The 19896-nt window shown below is 45.3% G+C and overlaps 1 protein-coding gene across 12 annotated transcripts in view; it reads left to right on the forward strand.

The window, feature by feature from the left end:
- Positions 1–19896, forward strand: part of rbfox1 (RNA binding fox-1 homolog 1) — a 1351350-nt gene that overhangs the window by 1283696 nt on the left and 47758 nt on the right. For all 12 annotated transcript variants that reach the window (XM_068056115.1, XM_068056118.1, XM_068056113.1 and 9 more), the window contains one exon: positions 19133–19265. In XM_068056115.1, the coding sequence (XP_067912216.1) occupies positions 19133–19265 (133 nt within the window). The remainder of the gene's footprint in view (positions 1–19132; positions 19266–19896) is intronic.

The following is a 19896-nucleotide window of genomic DNA, read 5'->3' on the forward strand; positions in this document are numbered from 1 at the left end:
CCCACTATTTAAAACCCTCTCTACTTCCCTAGTCATACAGCTCACTAGAACAGTTCAGGTGTAGACCATCCCAATGGTATATCACCCACTTTCCCCAGTATTGATGCCAGTGCCCAACGAACTGGAACCCACTTCTACCACACCAGTCTTTGAGCCACACATTAATTTCTCCAATCTTATTTGCCCTACTCCAATTTGCATGTGGCTCAGGTAATAATCCAGAGATTATTACCTTTGAGGTTCTGCTTCTTAATTTGGTGTCTAGCTCCTCATACTGACTATGCAGAACCTCCTTCCTTGTCCTGCCTATGTCGTTGGTACCTACATGGACCACGACGACTGAATCCTCTCCCTCCCGCTGTAAGTTCCTCTTCAGCCCTGAGCAGATGTCCCGAACCCTGGTACCGGACAAGCAACACAGCTTTCTGGACTCTTGCTCTTTGCTGCAGAGAACTGTGTTAATCCCCCTCACTATACTGTCCCCTACTACCACTACATTTCTTTTCGCTCCCCCCACTTGAATGGCTTCCTGTACCATGGTGCCATGATCAGGTTGCTCATCCACTCTGTAGCTCCCACTCTCATTCAAACAAGGTGAAAGAACCTCAATCCTGTTGGACAATCGCAAAGGCTGAGGCTCCTGCACTCCTGCCCTCAGGGTCCCCTTACCTTCCTTAGCTGCAGCCACACTCTCCTGGCCCTGACCACTGACCAAATCAGAAGACCCTATCCTAAGGGGTCTGACTGCCTCCTGGTACAAAGTGTCTGGGTAACTTTCTCCCTCCCTGATGTGTCGCCGTGTCTGCAGCTCGGACTCCAGTTTAATGAGTCTGAGCCGAAGCTCCTCGAGCCGCAAACACTTACTGCAGACGTGTTTTCCCTGGATCACATTGGCATCCTAGAGCTCCCACATGCTGCAGCTGTGACACATCATCTGTCCAGCCATCCTTAATGTGTTTTAATTAACTACTTAATTAGTTTATTTAATTACTTATTTTCCTTTTTTAATATATTTGATTAACCTTACCACCAGTTCCTGTACTATTTTAAACCTTAGGAATAGAATAGGCCTTAATCACTTACCAGATGCTCACCAAACAGCTAGCTTCTTCCCCTGTAGTAGATTAGGAACTAAATCCTACAGGGTGAAAGTTAGAAAAAGCAAACATGGATTTCGTGTCCTCAGTTTGAGCTTCCACTGCAGCACTGAGATGTTGGGTGGCTTCTGCCTGTGGTGCAGTGAAAGCTGAGACATGGGCCACTGGACGCTGGATCTATATGTAGAGGACTAGAAAATGAGGGGGTAAAAGTCATGCTTCAGCTATGTATTTCCCCCACTGATTCTCGGCTGCTCCTTCAGCCAAGTGCCACCTCATCCTTCGAGAGAGACGGAAGAATGTAGGCGAGTGCGTTGCACTCCAGATCTGGGCTGGGTTTTGAGCCCCCACTGGGACCAGAAACAGGGAGAGGCAGGCATTAAAAATAGCACTACCGGCCAGCGTGCTGGTTCTCTGGCTCCAGCCCATCCCCGGGCCGTCTTCCTGAAGGCAAGAATTTGGAGGGGGGGAAGGGGGCGGTGGCGGTGGGTGGCCTCCAGATTCCCAGATGTGGCCAGGGACACCTAAGCTGCCTGATGGCAGACTAGGGGGCCAATGCTCGAGGCAGGCTGAGAGGCCCTCCCTGCCTGCCTGGGTGCAGCAGTGCCACCATTTAGAAGCATCCTCTCCCTCACTTACTTGCCGTGGCATCCTACTGCTTCTTTTAAGCTGGAAGGCCTCCGGCCCTCCGGTTTCGAGAGCCTGCATGCCCCTGTCCTCTGACTATTAATTGGCCGTCCTGGACTGTTTCCCACACAGTGCGGGCTTCTGACACCCATTTGAGCCTGGCAGCCAGGTTCAAAATCCTACAGGGAAAATCCCGCCCCTTCTCTCCAACATTTTCAAAATTTAAATTAAAAAATGGCCTTTGCAGCCATGCCAGCACTGTGACGGTGGTTGGGGTATCCCATCTACAGGGCAGCCTGCTGCTGCTGTTGCACCCAGGCGGGCATGGAGGGCCTGCCCACCCTCCCCCACCCCCGCCTCTCCCCAGCCCTGGTCGGCCACCAGGAGGCCACCTCCAGGCAGCTAAGCTGGTCCCCGCTACCTCCGGGAACCAGGTCAACTGGAAAATCCCAGTCAACTTCCTTCAATCGGCCTTAAGTGGCCGTTAACCAGCTTAAGTGGCTAACCGCCATGTGCAGAGGGTAGACGTGCCAGTCCCCCATCCTGCCTCCGGGAGTAGAGCTGGGGGGGGCAGGATGGAGCCAAGGAACCAACCGCAGTCTGACGGCACTATATTTAGCATTAGTCACCCTCCATTCATAAAAACTGACTGTAAATGTTTCTATAGGTATGTGAAGAGAAAATGATTAGTGAAGACAAATTTAGGTCCTTTACAGTCAGAAACAGGTGAATTTATTATGGGGAACAAAGAAATGGCTGACTGACTAAATGCATACTTTGGTTCTGTCTTCATAATGGAGGTCACAAATATCATACCAGAAATGTTGGGGAACACAGGATTTAGTGAGAGAGAAGAACTGAAGGAAATCAGTATTAGTAGAGAAATGGTGTTGGGGAAATTGATGGGATTGAAGGCTGATAAGTCCCAGGGATGATGGTCTGCATCCCAGAGTACTTAAGGAAGTGGCCCTAGAAATAATGGTGGTCATCTTCCAAGATTCTATAGACTCTGGAACAGTTCCTGCAGATTGGAGGGTAGCTAATGTAACCCCACTATTTAAAAAGGGAGGTAGAGAGAAAGTCGGAAATTATAGACTAGTCAGCCTGACGTCAGTAGTGGGGAAAATTCTAGAGTCCATTATCAAATATTTTACAGCAGAGCACTTGGAGAACAGTGGTAGAATTGAACAGAGTCAGCATGGATTTACGAAAGGGAAATCATGCTTGATAAATCTACTAGAATTCTTCGAGGATGTAACTAGTAGAGTTGATGAGGGGGAGCCACTGGATGTGGTTTATTTGGACTTTCAGAAGGCTTTCGACAAAGTCCCACATAAGAGATTAGCGTGTAAAATTAAAGCGCATGGGATTAGGGGTAGTGTATTGCAATGGATAGAAAATTGGTTGGCAGATAGGAAACAAAGAGTAGGAATAAATGGGTCTTTTTCCGAATGGCAGGCAGTGACTAGTGGGGTACCGCAGGGAGCGGTGCGAGGACCCCAGCTATTCACAATATATATTAATGATTTAGATGAGGGAACTAAATGTAATATCTCCAAATTTTCAGATGACACAAAACTGGGTGGGAGGGTGAGTTGTGAGCAGGATACAGAGAGGCTTCAGGGTGATTTGGACAAGTTAAGTGAGTGGGCAAATGCATGGCAGATGCAGTATAATGTGGATAAATGTGAGGTTATCCACTTTGGTAGCAAAAACAGGAAGACAGATATTATCTGAATGGCTATAAACTGAAAGGGGGAATATGCAACGAGACCTGGGTGTTCTCGTACACCAGTCGCTGAAGGTAAGCATGCAGGTCTAACGGGCGGTAAAATAGGCAAATGGTATGTTGGCCTTCTTGGCGAGAGGATTTGAGTACAGGAGCAGGGATGTCTTGCTGCAATTATACAGGGCCTTGGTGAGGCCACAGCTGGAATATTGTGTGCAGTTTTGGTCTCCTTATCTGAGGAAAGATGTTCTTGCTATAGAGGGAGTGCAGCGAAGGTTTATCAGACTGATTCCTGGGATGGCGGGACTGACGTATGAGGAGAGATTGAATCGGTTAGGATTATATTCGTTGGAGTTCAGAAGAGTGAGGGGGATCTCACAGAAACATATTAAATTCTAACAGGACTTGACAGGGTAGATGCAGGAAGGATGTTCCCGATGACAGGGGAGTCCAGGACCAAGGGCCATAGACTAAGGATATGGGGTAAACCTTTCAGGACTGAGATGAGGAGAAATTACTTCACCCAGAGAGTGGTGAACCTGTGGAATACGCTACCACAGAAAGCAGTTGAGGCCAAAACATTGTATCTTTTCAAGAAGGATTTAAATATAGCTCTTGGGTTTAAAGGGCTCAAAGGATATATGGGGCGAAAGCAGGAACAGGTTACTGAGTTGGATGATCAGCCATGGTCATAATGAATGGTGGAGCAGGCTCGAAGGGCTGAATGGCGTATTCCTGCTCCTATTTTCTATGTTTCTATGTTTCCATTCCCAGCTCTGGCGGCGGCTCAAAATCCAGCTCCAATTGTTTGCTGGCCCCCAGTGATCTCTTTAAGTTGGTTAAACTGCGATAGACCTGGAAAAACTGAGTGGATCATGTGCAGAATTCTGCCAAATTGGCAGCAGTGTCCAAAAACAAGCATGTCTTTGTTTTCGGCAGATATCCCAGGAATTTCTGGTGGCGGGGATCACGCTGGATATTGGTGCCTGAAAGTGACTTTTGCACGTAAAAGCGAGCAATGGCAACTATCTAATTTCACCCCCTCCGTCCCCCCACCCCCACCCCCCAACCCTCCCACACACTCTGCCTGTCAGCTATTGGGATGTATCATGCACACACTCCCTTAACAGACTGAGACATGGAGCAGGAACCAATATGGGGTTTTATTTACAAAAGCTGATGAATAGTAAATGGCATAACACAGTGAAACATACATTTCTGCATCCTCCTCACTGTGTAAAATAATAAAGGTGTCAGTCAGTTTCTTTCCAAAAATAGACCTTAAACTGAAACTTAAATACAGCTTCAATCCAGCCTAACTGTTTTGTTGGGCCAGGGTAAACATTAAAAATCCCGCAGGTTTTCAGTTCATGGAATCAGAGAATAGTACAGTGCAGTAGAAGATCATTCTGCCCATTGAGTTTGTGCTGGCTCTTTTGAAGATCAATCCAGTTAGTCCCATTTCCCCACTCTTTCCCCATATCCCTGCAATTTTTTCTCCAAGTATTTATCTTATTCCCTTTTGAAGGTTGCTATTGAATCTGTATCCCCATCTATTAGGCAGTGCATTCCAAATCCTAACCACTGGTTTTGTAAAAGTTTTTCCCCACGTTGCCTCTGGTTCTTTTACCAATCACTTTAAACCCGTGCCTGCTAGTTATCAACCCTTCAGCCATTGGAAACAGTTTCTCTTTATTTACTCTATCTAAACCATTCATCATTTTAAACATCTCCACCAAATCTCCTCTTGGCTTTCTCTGCTCTAAAGAGACAACCTCAGCTCCTCCAGGTCTATCCATGTAACTCTAATCCCTCATCTCTGGAACCATTCCAGTAAACTCTTCCTGTACCCTCTCCAAAGCCTTCACATCAGGTTTAGGCACCAACATGCTGAACCACGGACATTTGACAAAATTATTGACAGCCACGGACATGGGGACAATTAATTTGTATATAAAGTTTATTGCCAACCTAATGTCATCAAAACATAATCCAATTTAAAACACATTTCTCCTTATTTAACGAGATACATGGCATTGTTCTTATTTGCACAAGTAGTCAATGTCTTCCTGCACACTTGATGTAGCGATGCGGAGAATCCAGATAGATGTCCACCATCTCTCTCCCCTCCCCTCTCTCCTCCCCTCCCCTCTCTCTCTCTCCTCCCCTCCCCCCTCTCTCTCTCTCCTCCCCTCCCCCCTCTCTCTCTCTCCTCTCTTTTCCCCTCCTTGTCCGTCTCTCTCCCCTCTCTCTCGCCCTCTCTCCCCGCTCTCTCTCCCTCTCTCCCTGCTCTCCCTCTCTCCCCACTCTCTCTCTCTCCGCGCTCCCTCTCTCTCTCACCCCTCTCTCCCTCACCCCCTCTCCCACGCTCTGTCCCTTCTCCCCTTTCTCTCTCCACCCTCTCTCCTCCCCTCTCTCTCTCCCCTCTTGCTCCCTCTCTCCTTTTCTGTGTCAATCCCTATCCCCTATCTGTGTCCATCTCTCACCCCTCTCTCCCCTCTCTGTTCCATCTCTCCCCCCTTTCCCCCTCTCTCTACCCTCTCCCTCTCTCTCCCCCTCTATCTCTCCCCTTCCAACTCTCTCCCTATCTCTCTCACCCCCTCTCTCTCACCCCCTCCTCCTCCTCCTCCTCCCCCTCTCTCCCCTCCTGTCTCTCACTCGCTCTCCCCCCCCTCTCCCCCCATCTCTCTCTCTCCCGTCTCTTTCTCCCCCTCTCTCCAGTCCCTCTCTCTCTCCCTCCATCTCCTCCTCTTTCCTGTCTCTCTCTCTACCCCTCTGTCCCTCACCCCCCCTTCCCCCCTCTCTTTCTCCCCTCTCCCTTTCCCCTCTCTCTCTCTCCCATCTCCACCCTCTCCTCCCCCCTCCTCCCTTCTTTCGCACTTCCCCTGCCCTCTCTCTCTCTTCTCCCTCACCCCTCTCTCTCTCCTCTCTCTTCCCCTCCTTGCCCGTCTCTCTCTCTCCCTCCCTCCTCGCTCTCTCCCTCCTCGCCCTCTCTCTCTCCCCACTCTCTCTCTCCCTGCTCGCTTCCCCTCTCTCTCACACCTCTCTCCCTCACCCCCTCTCCCCCCCCTCTCTCCCCCCCTCTCTCCCCCTCTCTCTCACCTCCCCCTCTCTGTCCTTCCCTCTTTCCTCCCTTCTCTCTGCCCTCCCCTCCCCCCCTCCTCTCTCTTGCCCTCCTCGCCCATCTCTCTCTCTCTTTCTCCCTCTTTCCCCACTCAGTCTCTCCCCCCTCTTTCTCTCTCTCTCTCTTCCCCCCCACCCCCCACTTTCACCCCCCTCTTTCTCTCTTACCATTGCTGAGAGTGGGAACAGTGGTTTCTGAACTTCGGACAGATTCAGGTTTTCCAGCGGGCTTTAAAAAAAAAATTGGAACCCGCGGGAAAACCTGAATCTATCCGAAGATCAGGAACTGCTGTTCCCTCTCTCAGCACCTGTCAGCTGCGAAACTGACACTTGCGATTTTTTTTACAAGCCGGTCTGAAGAAGCCCATGGGAAATTTCACATCCCTGAAATTACCAGTCACGGAATCTTTTATCACGGACACTGGTGTCTGTATATGGACACGTTGCCAACCCCCTGCTTCAAATCCTTCCTAAAGTGTGGTGCCCAGAATTGGACACAATACGCCAGTTGGCACCAAACTAATGTTTTATATAAGTTTAGCATAACTTCCAGGCTTTTGTACTGTATGCCTCTATTAATAAGGCCCAGGATCTCATATGCTTTATTAATTGCTTTGTTAACCTGTCCTGCTACCTTCAAAGATTTGTGCACAAACACCTCAAGGCTCTTTGTTCTTGCACCCCCTTTAAAACTGTACCTTTTAGCTCACTGTTGGCTGTGAAAGTCGCAGACCCGGACCTGTGGCAGGCGTACAAAGAGAAGAAGGGCGCACTGAAGGACCTGCAGCTCATAGGGTCCCGATGTGCGTAAGTGAGTTCGCGGATCCAAAGCCAAGTTCGGCACAGTGGCGCAGTGGTTAGCACCGCAGCCTCACAGCTCCAGGGACCCGGGTTCAATTCTGGGTACTGCCTGTGCGGAGTTTGCAAGTTCTCCCTGTGACTGCGTGTGTTTTCGCCGGGTGCTCCGGTTTCCTCCCACAGCCAAAGACTTGCAGGTTGATAGGTAAATTGGCCATTGTAAATTGCCCCTAGTGTAGGTAGGTGATAGGGAATATGGGATTACTGCAGGGTTAGTATAAATGGGTGGTTGTTGGTCAGCACAGACTCGGTGGGCTGAAGGGCCTGTTTCAGTGCTGTATCGCTAAATAAATAAATAAATAATTCTGCAGTAAGGGACCTCCAATCACCTGTCCTTTAAGGAGGATGGGGGGGTGGGTGGTGGGGTGGCTACAGCTGATCAGTTACTCTATCATCTACACAAAGGTCTCAGATGCAGCTGAAATGCAAACCAATGCCCCAGTCTGGGCTTGATTCTGTGTGTGTCATAGTGGCATAGGACTAGCTTTGTAGTTATATGGAGACAAAAGCAGTCATTGACTGCATCTCTCATAATTACATTCGATCAAACAGCCGTGCATTATCATTGTATGGAACTCCAATCTTTGACATAACAGATATGTTTTGATTTCTTGTAATGGCTTTGGTCAATTCAAAATGAAAATTTCAGGCAACTGATTGTGTTAGATGTAAAAGATTGCATTTTGTGGAATTGATTGTCGCCAAACTGTCTGATTTAAGCTAATAGTTTTTCTGTTGAAACATATTTTGTGTAACCTTGCATGTTAGCTCCTTCTGTGCTGTTTCTAACAATACCATATACATGTCGGACATTTAACACAGATGGATATCTACTTTTGCAACAGTGTTGTTCTGTGATGTTAATCTTTCCCAAATTCTATTTTATGATATTTTGTGATAATAACTTTATATAATAATCTACATTGAAGAAGAAATGAGCCCCTTCAAAGCTGAAAAAACTACATATTCAATTATTTGGAAGAATTGCACAAACATAACTTATGAACATGTCGTTTAATGATGCTCAATGATTATAAACTTATAAATGATTTAACATACTGACTTACCTTCAGTCCATGCCTCCTGTAAACACAGGAGCTCTGAAAGGCATAATGCACAAGGTGGAGGAGAGTGGGTAATACGACAGATTCCATATGTGCTTGTGGATTCTAACAGGTGGGCCATTCGTCAAAACAAAAGTAGCCAAGAGCGTATTGCTCCAGACTATAGACAGGAGCAGGGGAGGGCAAAGTGGTTGCAGGCTTTCATCACCTCAATGCAATTGTTTTGTTGTTTACAATTAATTAAATCGTTCAATCATTTAGCATATTTAATTCAAATTATTCATTCAAATGTACTAATCTACAATTTTTTTTGGCATGCAAGTATGTTCTCTGTAAATTCCTAAGTGCCTTTTCAGCTTACACATTTTCCTGCATTCGTCAGGGATTATACCATTTGCTCTGAAAGCAATCACAAAATTATGTGTTGTATTATATATTGAATAAATCAAACAGATTATTTGAGTTGTTATTTTCTGATGAAGATGTTAGAAATATAGCATATATAGTTCTTTTGGGCCTCCTTATCTCGAGAGACAATGGATACGCGCCTGGAGGTGGTCAGTGGTTATATAGTAATGAGCATCAAAACTAGAAAACTACTTGTTAAAGAAACTGTTAAACATAATTGATGGAGAATATACAATATGTAGTTATTTGTCCCAATAATTTGGTGAGTGTTTTGCTCTGTTTTATAAATTCAATAAAGGGTGGGCGATCCACTCTGCCAGACTACTGCCCAGGCAATGAAGACAAAAATCTACCTCTATGTCTTAGTTAGTTGAAAAAATAAGAAGGAACAATAAACTATTCCATGCTTTATCTGTTACCGGAAGATTTGGGTTCAACTGTCTTCATTGTATTCTGCCAATAATACCAAAAAAATCTCTTAGTAACTGCTTCTGTATCCTAATAAGGCTTCAAAATCTCTACTGTCATATTGTAAGTCAATCTGTAAAATGGTTCATTGTAGGATAATTCTTTGGTTTGAATCACTGCACTGACTTGCTGAGAGTCATGACATATCTGGAAAATTGATAAAATCCAGTTATACAAGCCAGTTTTCAATCATGCAGAATAGTACTGCTATTTTAGAGGCTCTGTGTAAGAGTGGATTGTGTGAATTGTTTCCTTTTTTGTTTTTCAAGTGGTTTATGATATTTTACTGTTATGGTTCAGCCTTTTTAATGGCATTTTCCTTTCCAATAGTTATACCAGGCTTTTCATGAGTCAGCCTCACCTACATGAGCATTTTGGAATTTATGTAGGATTCCCACTAGGCTCCTGTCAATTTGAATATTGTTATGACCGGGTGAGGAAGGGGTCTCAGGCTCCCCTCTGGCCCCTTTCCTCGTTTGGCTGTAACAGGGTTTAACCTTTAAAACACAGTGTTTTTAGCTTCACCTCAGTGAATTTTACTCATTGTAATTGTAAATAAACCAATCAGACAGGCTGTCTTAGGTTTTTACAAGAAAGGTGTAAGTTTATTAACCTTAACAAGCTAACTCAGTTAAAATTATTAAAAAATACCCGATGCAACCACGCTAGTATGCATACAAGATAAACACACACATAAATAGATACAGAGGAGGAAAAAGAATTAAAGGGGGAGGGTTTGGAGTAGGATGGAATTCAGTTACTGTTTTTGGCTTTGCTGTAAAGTCTTTGATTGCAATTAAGTCTTACAGTTCTTGCTGGAGCCCAGTGCACACTTTCAAATTTGTTTTGCTGGTACCAGAAGGCTGAAGAGGTCCTCTGTGTTGAGGCTTAAGCTGCTTCCGTGGGTCACTGGAACTTTGCTGAAGAGAGAGAGAGCGGTGCTTTCTTCTTGAAGTTGAATTGCAGTCACCCTTTCTGTGTGGCACAATTCAAAAGTCCCCAGGTTGGCCAGCATGTTAATCATGTGACCAACTCTTCATTTGAAACCTCTTCGTCTGCGAGGATTGTTGATTTCAAAAGTTCTCCAGCCACACTCAGTGGGGTGGGGGGTGGGGGGGGGGGGGTGGGAGGGGGGGTGGAGGTGGTGGTGGAGTGCTGGTTCTTACACAGACAATGGCTCTCAATGTCTTTTGATCATCACTATTGACAAAGCCCATCTCGTTAATTGAATCAGTGAGCCATTGTCTCTCTGCAACTGTCTCTCAGAATGCAAATGTACAGCCATGTTTTCAGCCATTCAGATCTGTGGTCTTTTTAAACAAGATATGTTCAATGTCCAATAAAAGTTCAAATAGTGTTCCATATGACAAAATTGATATGTTTCCATTTGGCATGTCTGGTTTCCGTCACAATATGGAAATATTGTACAATCAAACAAACATGGATGGGCTAACATTATTACAACACTTATTTTACTTGTACCTGTACAAAGAAATGATATGTTCAAAGATTTAACTTCACTATTTTCAAGCGACATTTCTGGACAGTAATCAGTCCTAAGTGATTTTAAGGCTCTGGAATGTCTTCCTACGAAGAATCTAAGTTTGCTGGAAACTTCCAGAGGCTCTGAAAAGAATTCCCTACAATGCAGTTCAACAAAACAAACCTCCAATTTATAGAGCTAAATCTTCTTTAATGATGAGAGTGTGAATTAATTGTGATCAAAATAATACACTGGGCTGGATTTTAAGAAGTCCTCGACATTGTGCCCCCTGGAGGGGGGGATGTGAAGATGGCTCCAGATGAGGCCCGCCACAGACCTTGACACCGGCAGGGCCCAGCCTGATCATCCAGGCGGTGGCAACGCTCCATGGTGGCCCCCTGCCGCTGGGTGATGGGACCACAATTTGAATATTCAATTCAATAAAATGAATTAATTTACATACACTTACCTTAGAACTTGAGGGCCCGCCGCACTCTTTGGTGCGACGGCTGGCACTCCGGCGCCTTCAGACCTCCGTCCCCAGGGAACCAAGGTCCAACACTGGTGGGGAGGGGGGAGGAGATAAGTTTGTTAGTGTGGGGGGGAAGGGACTGGGTTCAAATACACGTAATGGGTGCAGGGGATGGTGGGAAGGGTTTAACCTTAAACTTTGTGCTTTTTGTGGGGGGAGGGGAAGTTCAGATGTAAAAGGTGTTTCGGGGGGGGGTGAGGGCAAATAGTTATTGTAATTGGTATTGGGGGGGTGGGAAAGGGGCAAAAGAAATGTATTTATTTAATTTTGGTGTATGTTTCTTTAAATATTTAAATAAGCCAGCAGGACTGGCTGCCCTTTAAAAATGGTGCCAGCGCCCCTGCACACAGGCAGCTGACACCATTGCCGGGGCCGGACAGCCCGCCCCCGCCACGTGATTGCGGGCGCAGGAGGGGCGGGGGGTGGGGGCGCGGCATTTGGGCCACCCCGAATATTTTTAAATGAGCCGCTGCGCTTGGCCCGCAGGGGCAGGCCGCCAGTTTTTGAGCTCACCGCCGAGATCGGCAGCGGGCTCATGGAATCCAGCCCATTATTTTTTGACGTGACAAATTCTTAGAGTCTCAATATTTCTCTAAGGCTTCTCCAAAAAAAGCAGTGGTGCTACCCACTCTCTATAACATTGAGATGTAACTTATTGCAGAGTTATCAAAATGTTTGCTCGGGTGCTAATATCATGCAAATAATTTTCAATTAAAGTTCCTTATCACCAATCATATCAAAGAAGCCATTATATTACTTAATGTTTGATTAAAATAATCTCTGGTCCCCTATGTTAAAGTTCTGAAGGAACTAGTTTCATTTTAACTTGGGGATATTTTGCTGTAATATTTTTTATATATATATATTATATGTGTGTGTACACAGAGACTGACCTATCAAACAATATTTCTATTGTTCTTACATACACCTATCGACTAACTACAAGTGTTTAAGCATAGAATAAATTATCCTTACCTACCATTTTAATTCGAGTTCCACAATTCCTGGCACAAAAGAAACAATCAGGATTGAGCGTATTATTCTGTAAATTACTTTACATTATGATGCAAAAAGGTTACATTTGTTGAATGGCAATGGCCTGGCTTTAGCTGGGCAGTGAAGGAGCAGCATTCGCCATTCACCTTGCATATAGTTGCCCACACACTTTTAGCGGGATTGTCAGTGAAGACTTTCAGTCATCAGACGTCTCTTGGAATTCGGTGCCCTCAACAGGGTATCTGTGATGTCTGTGAGTGGGACAACCAATTTGATTGAAGAATCCTCACAGAGACAAGTAGACTGCAAAGAAGGAAGTAAAACACAGGAAATATAAATTGCATTTAAATCACTTTACAGGAAGCAAAATAAAGATTGGGTCATACACAGGAGAGTAAGAGAAAGACATAAAAGACAAACAAAAGGAACAGTACAAGGTGACAGTAAAGATAGTAAGAGCTAGAAAAAGGGAATATGAAAAGAAATTTGCAGGGCATATCAAAATCAACACAAAAAATGTTTACAATTATATTAGGAAAAAGAGGGTAGTCAGGAGCAATGTGGCCACTTAAAAGCTGGTAATGGTGATATGAAAGTAAGGAAACCGTGGACATGCTGAAACATTACTTTGCATCAGTGCTTACAGTTGAGGAAAAAGCCAGCATGCTGGAAAACCCAAGGAAACTAATATTGAATCAGGGACATGGACTCAGTAAAATTATCATAAGAAAAATAACAATAATGAAAAAGTAATGGCACTAAAGAGTGACAAATCCCCAGATGGTTTCCGTTCCAGGGTTTTAAAGGAAGTAAGTCAGTAAATTGCAGATGCTCTAATCATAATATTCCAAAGTTCACTTGATTTAGGAACTGTTCCTTTAGATTGGAAAATTACTCATGTCGCTCTGCTATTTAAGAAAGGTGAGAGGGAAGCCAAGGCATTATAGATCAGGTTAGTATCTGTTGCTGAGAAATTACTAGGGTCTATAACTGATAGGGTGCCTGAACACCATTTTCAGCTAGTCAGAGAGAGGCATAGAACCGTAGAAAAAGTACAGCACAGAAAGAGGCCATTCAGCCCATCATGTCCATGCCAGCTGACAAAACTAGCCACCCAAACTGATCCCACCTTCCAGCAGCTGGTCCATAGCCCTGCAATTACAGCACTTCAGGTACATGTCCAGGTACCTTTTAAATGAGCTCAGGGTTTCTGCCTCCACCACCATTCCTGGCAGCAAATTCCAGATACCCACCAGCCTCTGGGTGAAACAGTTTTCCCTCATGTCCCCTCCAATCCTTCTACCACTCATCTTAAATCTGTGTCCCCTGGTAACTGATTTCCCCGCCAGGGAAAACAGGTCCTTCCTGTCCACTCTATCTAGGCCCCTCATAATTTTGTATGCTTCAATCAAGTCACCCCTCAGCCTCCTCAGTTCTAGGGAGAACAACCCTAGCCTATCCAATCTTTCTTCATAGCTGCAACCTTAAAGCCCAGGCAATATTCTTGTAAATCTCCTCTGTACTCTCTCCAGAGCAATTATGTTCTTTGTTCTTTTTGTAATGTGGTGACCAGAACTGCACGCAATACTCCAGCTGTGGCCTAACCAGCGTTTTATACAGCTCCACCGTCACATCCCTGCATTTCTACTCTACACCTCAGCCAATAAAGGAAAGCAATCTGTATGCCTTCTTCACCAATCTATCTACCTGTCCTGCCACCTTCAGGGACCTGTGTACATGCACTCCAAGGTCTCTCACTTAGATTAGATTAGATTAGAGATACAGCACTGAAACAGGCCCTTCGGCCCACCGAGTCTGTGCCGAACATCAACCACCCATTTATTCTAATCCTACACTAATCCCATATTCCTACCAAACATCCCCACCTGTCCCATTATTTCCCTACCACCTAGTGACAATTTATAATGGCCAATTTACCTATCAACCTGCAAGTCTTTTGGCTTGTGGGAGGAAACCGGAGCACCCGGAGAAAACCCACGCAGACACAGGGAGAACTTGCAAACTCCACACAGGCAGTACCCGGAATTGAACCCGGGTCCCTGGAGCTGTGAGGCTGCGGTGCTAACCACTGCGCCACTGTGCCGCCCATTCTTCTACACCTCTCAATATCCTCCCATTTATTGTGTATTCCCTTGCTTTATTTGCCCTTCCCAAATGCAATATCTCACACTTCTCTGGATTGAATTCCATTTGCCACATTTCCACCCACTTAACCAAACCATTGATGTAATTCTAGAGTCCACGGCTTTTCTCCTCACTATTAACTACACGGACAATTTTTGTGTCATCAGCAAATTTCCCAATCATGCCTCCCACATTTAAGTCCAAATCATTAATATATACCACAAACAGCAAGGGACCCAACACTGAGCTCTGTGGAACACCACTGGAAACAGCTTTCCATTCGCAAAAATATCCCTGAGCCAATTCTGGATTCAACCTGCCACCTTCCCCTGTATCCCATGGGCTTTCATTTTACTGACCAGTCTGCCATGCGGGCCCTTGTCAAATGTCTTACTAAAATCCATGTAAACCACATCCACTGCACCACCCTCATCAATCCTCCTTGTTACTTCCTCAAAAAACTCAATTAAGTTAGTAAGACATGACCTTCCCTTAACAAATCCATGCTGACTATCCCTGATAAATCCGTGCCATTCTAAGTGATAGTTTATCCTGTCCCTAAGAATAGATTCTAACAATTTACCGACCGAGGTGAGACTGACTGGCCAATAATTATTTGACTTATCCTCGCACCCTTTTTAAACAATGGTAGAACGTTCACAGACCTCCAATCATCTGGTACCTCACCTGTATCCAGTGAGAATCTGAGGATCCTCAGCACATCTGCTATTTTCTCCCTGGCTTTCTTTAACCACCTGGGATGCAATCCATCCAGTCCTGATGAGTTATCCACTTTCAGAGATGTCAGACCCTCAAGCACCTCCTCTCTCATTATGCTTATCTTATCTAATATTTTGCGCTCCTCTTTAACTACAATGTCTACAGCAACCCTCTCCTTTGTGAAGACAAAGACAAAAAACTCATTAAGAACCCTGCCCACATCTTCTGCATCCACACATACATCCACACATACATTCCCCTGTACATCTCTGATAGCCTCTACCCTTTCCTTAGTTATCCTCTTGCTCTTAATGTACTGATAAAACATCTTCGGGTTTTCCTTGATTTTACCTGCCAATAATTTTTCATGTCCTCGCTTTGCTTTTCTAATTTCCTGGATTTGTAAAGGGTAGGTGATGCGTAACAACCCTGATGGAATTTTTTGAAGAGGTGACAAGATAGTGGGGAAGGGAATGTAAATGGATGTTACTTACATGGACTTCCAGAAGGCATTTGATAAGGTCCTCATAAAGGGATGTTAGCTAAAGTCAAAAGTCATGGAATTAAGGCAAATTAAGACCTGGTTCGGAAATTGGCTGAGTGGCAGGGGACAGAGAGTAGGGATAATGGCAGGTACTCTGATTGGCAGCATCCGACTAGTGATATACCACAGAGATCTGTGCTGGGGCCTCAACTATTCACTATATTTATGAATGACTTAAGTGATGGGATTGAAGGTCACACATCCAAATTTGCCAATGGCACAATGATAGGTGACATAGTAAGCAGTGTAGCTGGAAGCATAAAAAGGCAAAATGAGATAGATAGATTAAGTGAATGGGCATACGGCAAATGGATTTCAACCTACACAAAAGTGAGGTCATCCATTTTGCACCTAAAAAGGATAGAACAGGGTACTTTTTAAATGGTGAAAAGCTTGAAACAGTGGAAGTCAAATAAGACTTGGGTGGCCAGGTACATGGATCATTCAAATGTCATGAACAGGTACAGAAAATAGTCAAAAAGGCTAATGGAATACTGGTCTTTATATCTAGGGGACTAGAATACAAGGGAGTAGAAGTCATGTTTCAGCAATTCAAAGCCCTGCTTAGACCACACCTGGAGTACTGAGTGAAATTCTGGCACCACACCTCAGGAAGAATATATGGGCCTTGGTGGGAATGCAGCTTATGTTTACCAAAATGATATCTGATTCAAAGGGTTAAATTATGGAGAGAGATTACACAAGGTAGAGTTGTATTCCCTGGAATTTAGAATGTAAGGGTGATTTGATTGAAGTTTTCAAGTTATTAAGGAGAACAGTTAGGCTAGATAGAGAGAATCTATTTCCACTGGTTGGAGAATTCAGGACTAGAGTGAAATTACAAAACACATCGACACTGAGTGGTAGAAGTTTGGAACTGTCTTCCACAAATGTCAGTTGATGCTAGATCAATTGTCAATTTTAAATCTACTATTGATAGATTTTTGTTATCCAAAGTTATTAATGGATATGGGGCAAAGACAGGTACATGGAGTTAGGTCACAAATCATTCATGATATCATTGATTGGCTGACCAGACTGGAGGGACTATATGTCCTAAAACAGAAAAAAAAGAAACAAAAAATGCCATTTCAAAAAAAAAATCTTAACATTAATTTTCTTCTGAGGGAATGAGACTCCATACTAATAAACTTATTTTTTTCCAAAGTGATTCCTGACAACTCAGCGGCACGCCGACATCAGCAGAGCACTCCAAGCAGCGCAATGCGCAAACGGTCTGCGCTCAGTGAGATGCGACGCATGCGCAGTCTATGTCTTGCCAGGACTAATTGGCGCATGCGTGGGAAAACATCATCAGCGACTTTCTCCCCTCGCCCGCTTCCCCCCACTCTGCTACTGTCTCCCTCCCTAGTAGCCGCTCTCCCCCCTTGGCCATTCACTCCAGGCCGTGACGCTTTCTCCCCCAACCCCCTCCTCCCCACCAGCCACTCTCCCCCTCAGTCGTTCGCTCCAGACATCGCCACTGCTCCCCCCACTCCCCTCGGCCAATTGTTCCCCACTCCTCGTTTCCTGCCCCCTCCACACCACCCTGCTCTCCAGCCGCTCACTCTCCGCTTTCTACCCCTTCCTCCAGACGCTAGCTCTAGGCCGTGCCGCTTCCCTCCTCTTGGCCACTTGCTGCTACGTCACCCCGTCACCTTCACGGCCCGCCTTGATTCTGCGGGCGGTGCGCAGAGAACGATGAAACGTGGGAGCGAGTGGCTGAGAGAAGGGAAGTGGAGCTAAGGTCTGGAGGAGTGGGGAGAAAGCGGCCGGAGATGTGGTGGCAGTGGTGGGGGGGGAGGGGTGGTGGTGGGAAGCAAGGAGTGGGGAGCATTCGGCTGAGGGGAGGGGGGGAGCTGTGCTGAGATTTGGAGTGAGCGGCTGAGGGAGGGGGGAGACAGCGAGGCTGTAGCAAGTGTGAATGTGTAGATTGTGAGAATGGGGGATTGCGGAATGGAGGCGGGGGTGGTGGTGGGTCAGAAATTCACCGAGTTATTTCCTCCATAAACTTCACAGTGTAAATGTTGACTTTACCATCCCATAGAAAGTTGCTTTACATTCCAAATTTCAATGGCAGTATCATACCAGAGACCTTGTGTCTTTGTCAACAAAAATCAAAACAGGTGAGCAGGAGACATCCAAGAAGTGATAACAAATGAAGCAATGGCAGGAGGGAGTGGAGGACTGCTGGGGGTGGGTGGGATGGAGCTGGCGATGGCAACCTTTGATGGGATTTTCAGGTTGAAGTTGTTTTTCTGTGATAAATTGAACAGTGCCATCTTTAATCCTGGCAGCTGTCTGAATGTCGCAGACAATGATGTTTCAGTGGAAGAGGCTGCATTTGCACATGTACTAGTACTGTGCCACCTAGTGGTTGTGTTGTCAGCAAACGCAACCTTTTCTTTCAGGGCCTGAGAGGTGGTTCAGCAGTAATTATTACTTGCCATAACATTAAAAACTCAGGTACTCCTGATTGGACAAGGCCTAACTTTTTCATCTGTCTATAAAGTGAGAATAGTGGATTGTATAAATTCCTGCCATCACAGAGATATCTGTGCAGATATGTGGGAAGACTGCAACAGTGAATCACATGAAAGAGCTAAGTATCACTGACAGCAACTTCTAGATTATGCATGCCAGAAGTTGTAGTCAGTTTTACCCAGTAATAATGGCGAGCGTTGACACCATCACGGTTATCAGTACAGCACAATCTGGGCCTTCAATGCCAATATGTTATGAATCACACAACACCTGCAGATACATTGTGTAGAAGAAGCTTTAATGTTCTGTCTGATTCTGTTAAACCTATCAACACAATGACATCTCAGCATCCATTTCTGGATATAGAATCTAAGTACAATTTCTTCTGTATTATATGCATTTTAAAATTTGTTACTTTTGAAAAACATTATGTGATATATTAAGACACCAAGTAAGCTCACCTGTGCACCATACTGATTTGTAGCACAATTGACTTGTTTGAATATTTTAACATGATTTTTAATAATATGCAATTGACTTTAAAAAAAAAGATTTTTCTCCCATCAAATAAACGTTTGGAATGCTATCGAATCTTAAATGGAGTTATCTGAAATGCTGCAGGATCTTATAAATGGAAATGTTATTGCCTATGATTTGCATTGGCTTCTTTTTTAACCTATCATTTATCTAGGACAGCTTCAACAGCTTTGTGCTCCCTCCTCAATATGTGTTTTTTTTTAACAAAGTGAATGAAAACAATGCCATCTGAGGAAATTTAAATGGAGGAAATATCTTGCCGATTAATTGGTGGGAAAATAAGGAACATTATAACTGTTTTGTTTTATCTCTTTTAGTCCCTGGCTTCCCTTACCCAGCCGCCACTGCAGCTGCTGCCTATCGAGGCGCACACCTGAGGGGTCGAGGACGTACAGTTTATAACACATTTCGTGCAGCTGCACCCCCTCCTCCTATACCAGCTTACGGCGGGTGAGTGCAATATCAAAAGGTTAGCAAATAATTTGAGAAGCTAGAAGAGTTTTCCAGTGGAGTGCGTGCTGGTCGTGGCGCACCATGGAAACTGACACAGCATGCAAACAGTGCAAATTCCTGCAGCAAAACACCTTGCCTAAAGTAGTGAAATATAACTAATTTGTGCTGCCATGGACATTGACCCGAAGAGCTGGATTTTCCCAAGGGCTTTGGTACCCTGATGTCAAAACCAAATGGGGGTCCCGACCCCCTGCTTGCCAACAGCATGACTGGCTCAGCATTCTTCTGGGAACTGACCCACTAATTGGCCGCTGCTGCGCTCGCCGTCCAATTAAAGACAGCGGATGGGCTTTTGATGGTGCAGGCCCAATTGAGAGGGCTGGCAGCTCTGGAGCCTTGGCAGCCCCGCTGGAAGTGATGGGTGCTGCTGAGGCAGGTTGGAGACCGAGAGGGCGCCTCAACATGGAAGTGCCCTCTCTGGCCTGCACAGCAGTGCAGAAATTAACAATATCAGGATCGGCAGGTCAATCAAGATGGAGGGGAATGCCCTCCACTGGATTGAAATTGGCTCTGATTTTGGCCTTTCATGCTCAAGGCGCCGTCAGTGGGGCAGGGAGCCTCAGGGAGG

The sequence above is a fragment of the Heterodontus francisci genome, chromosome 24 (assembly GCF_036365525.1).
Source record: "Heterodontus francisci isolate sHetFra1 chromosome 24, sHetFra1.hap1, whole genome shotgun sequence".
NCBI lineage: Eukaryota > Metazoa > Chordata > Chondrichthyes > Heterodontiformes > Heterodontidae > Heterodontus > Heterodontus francisci.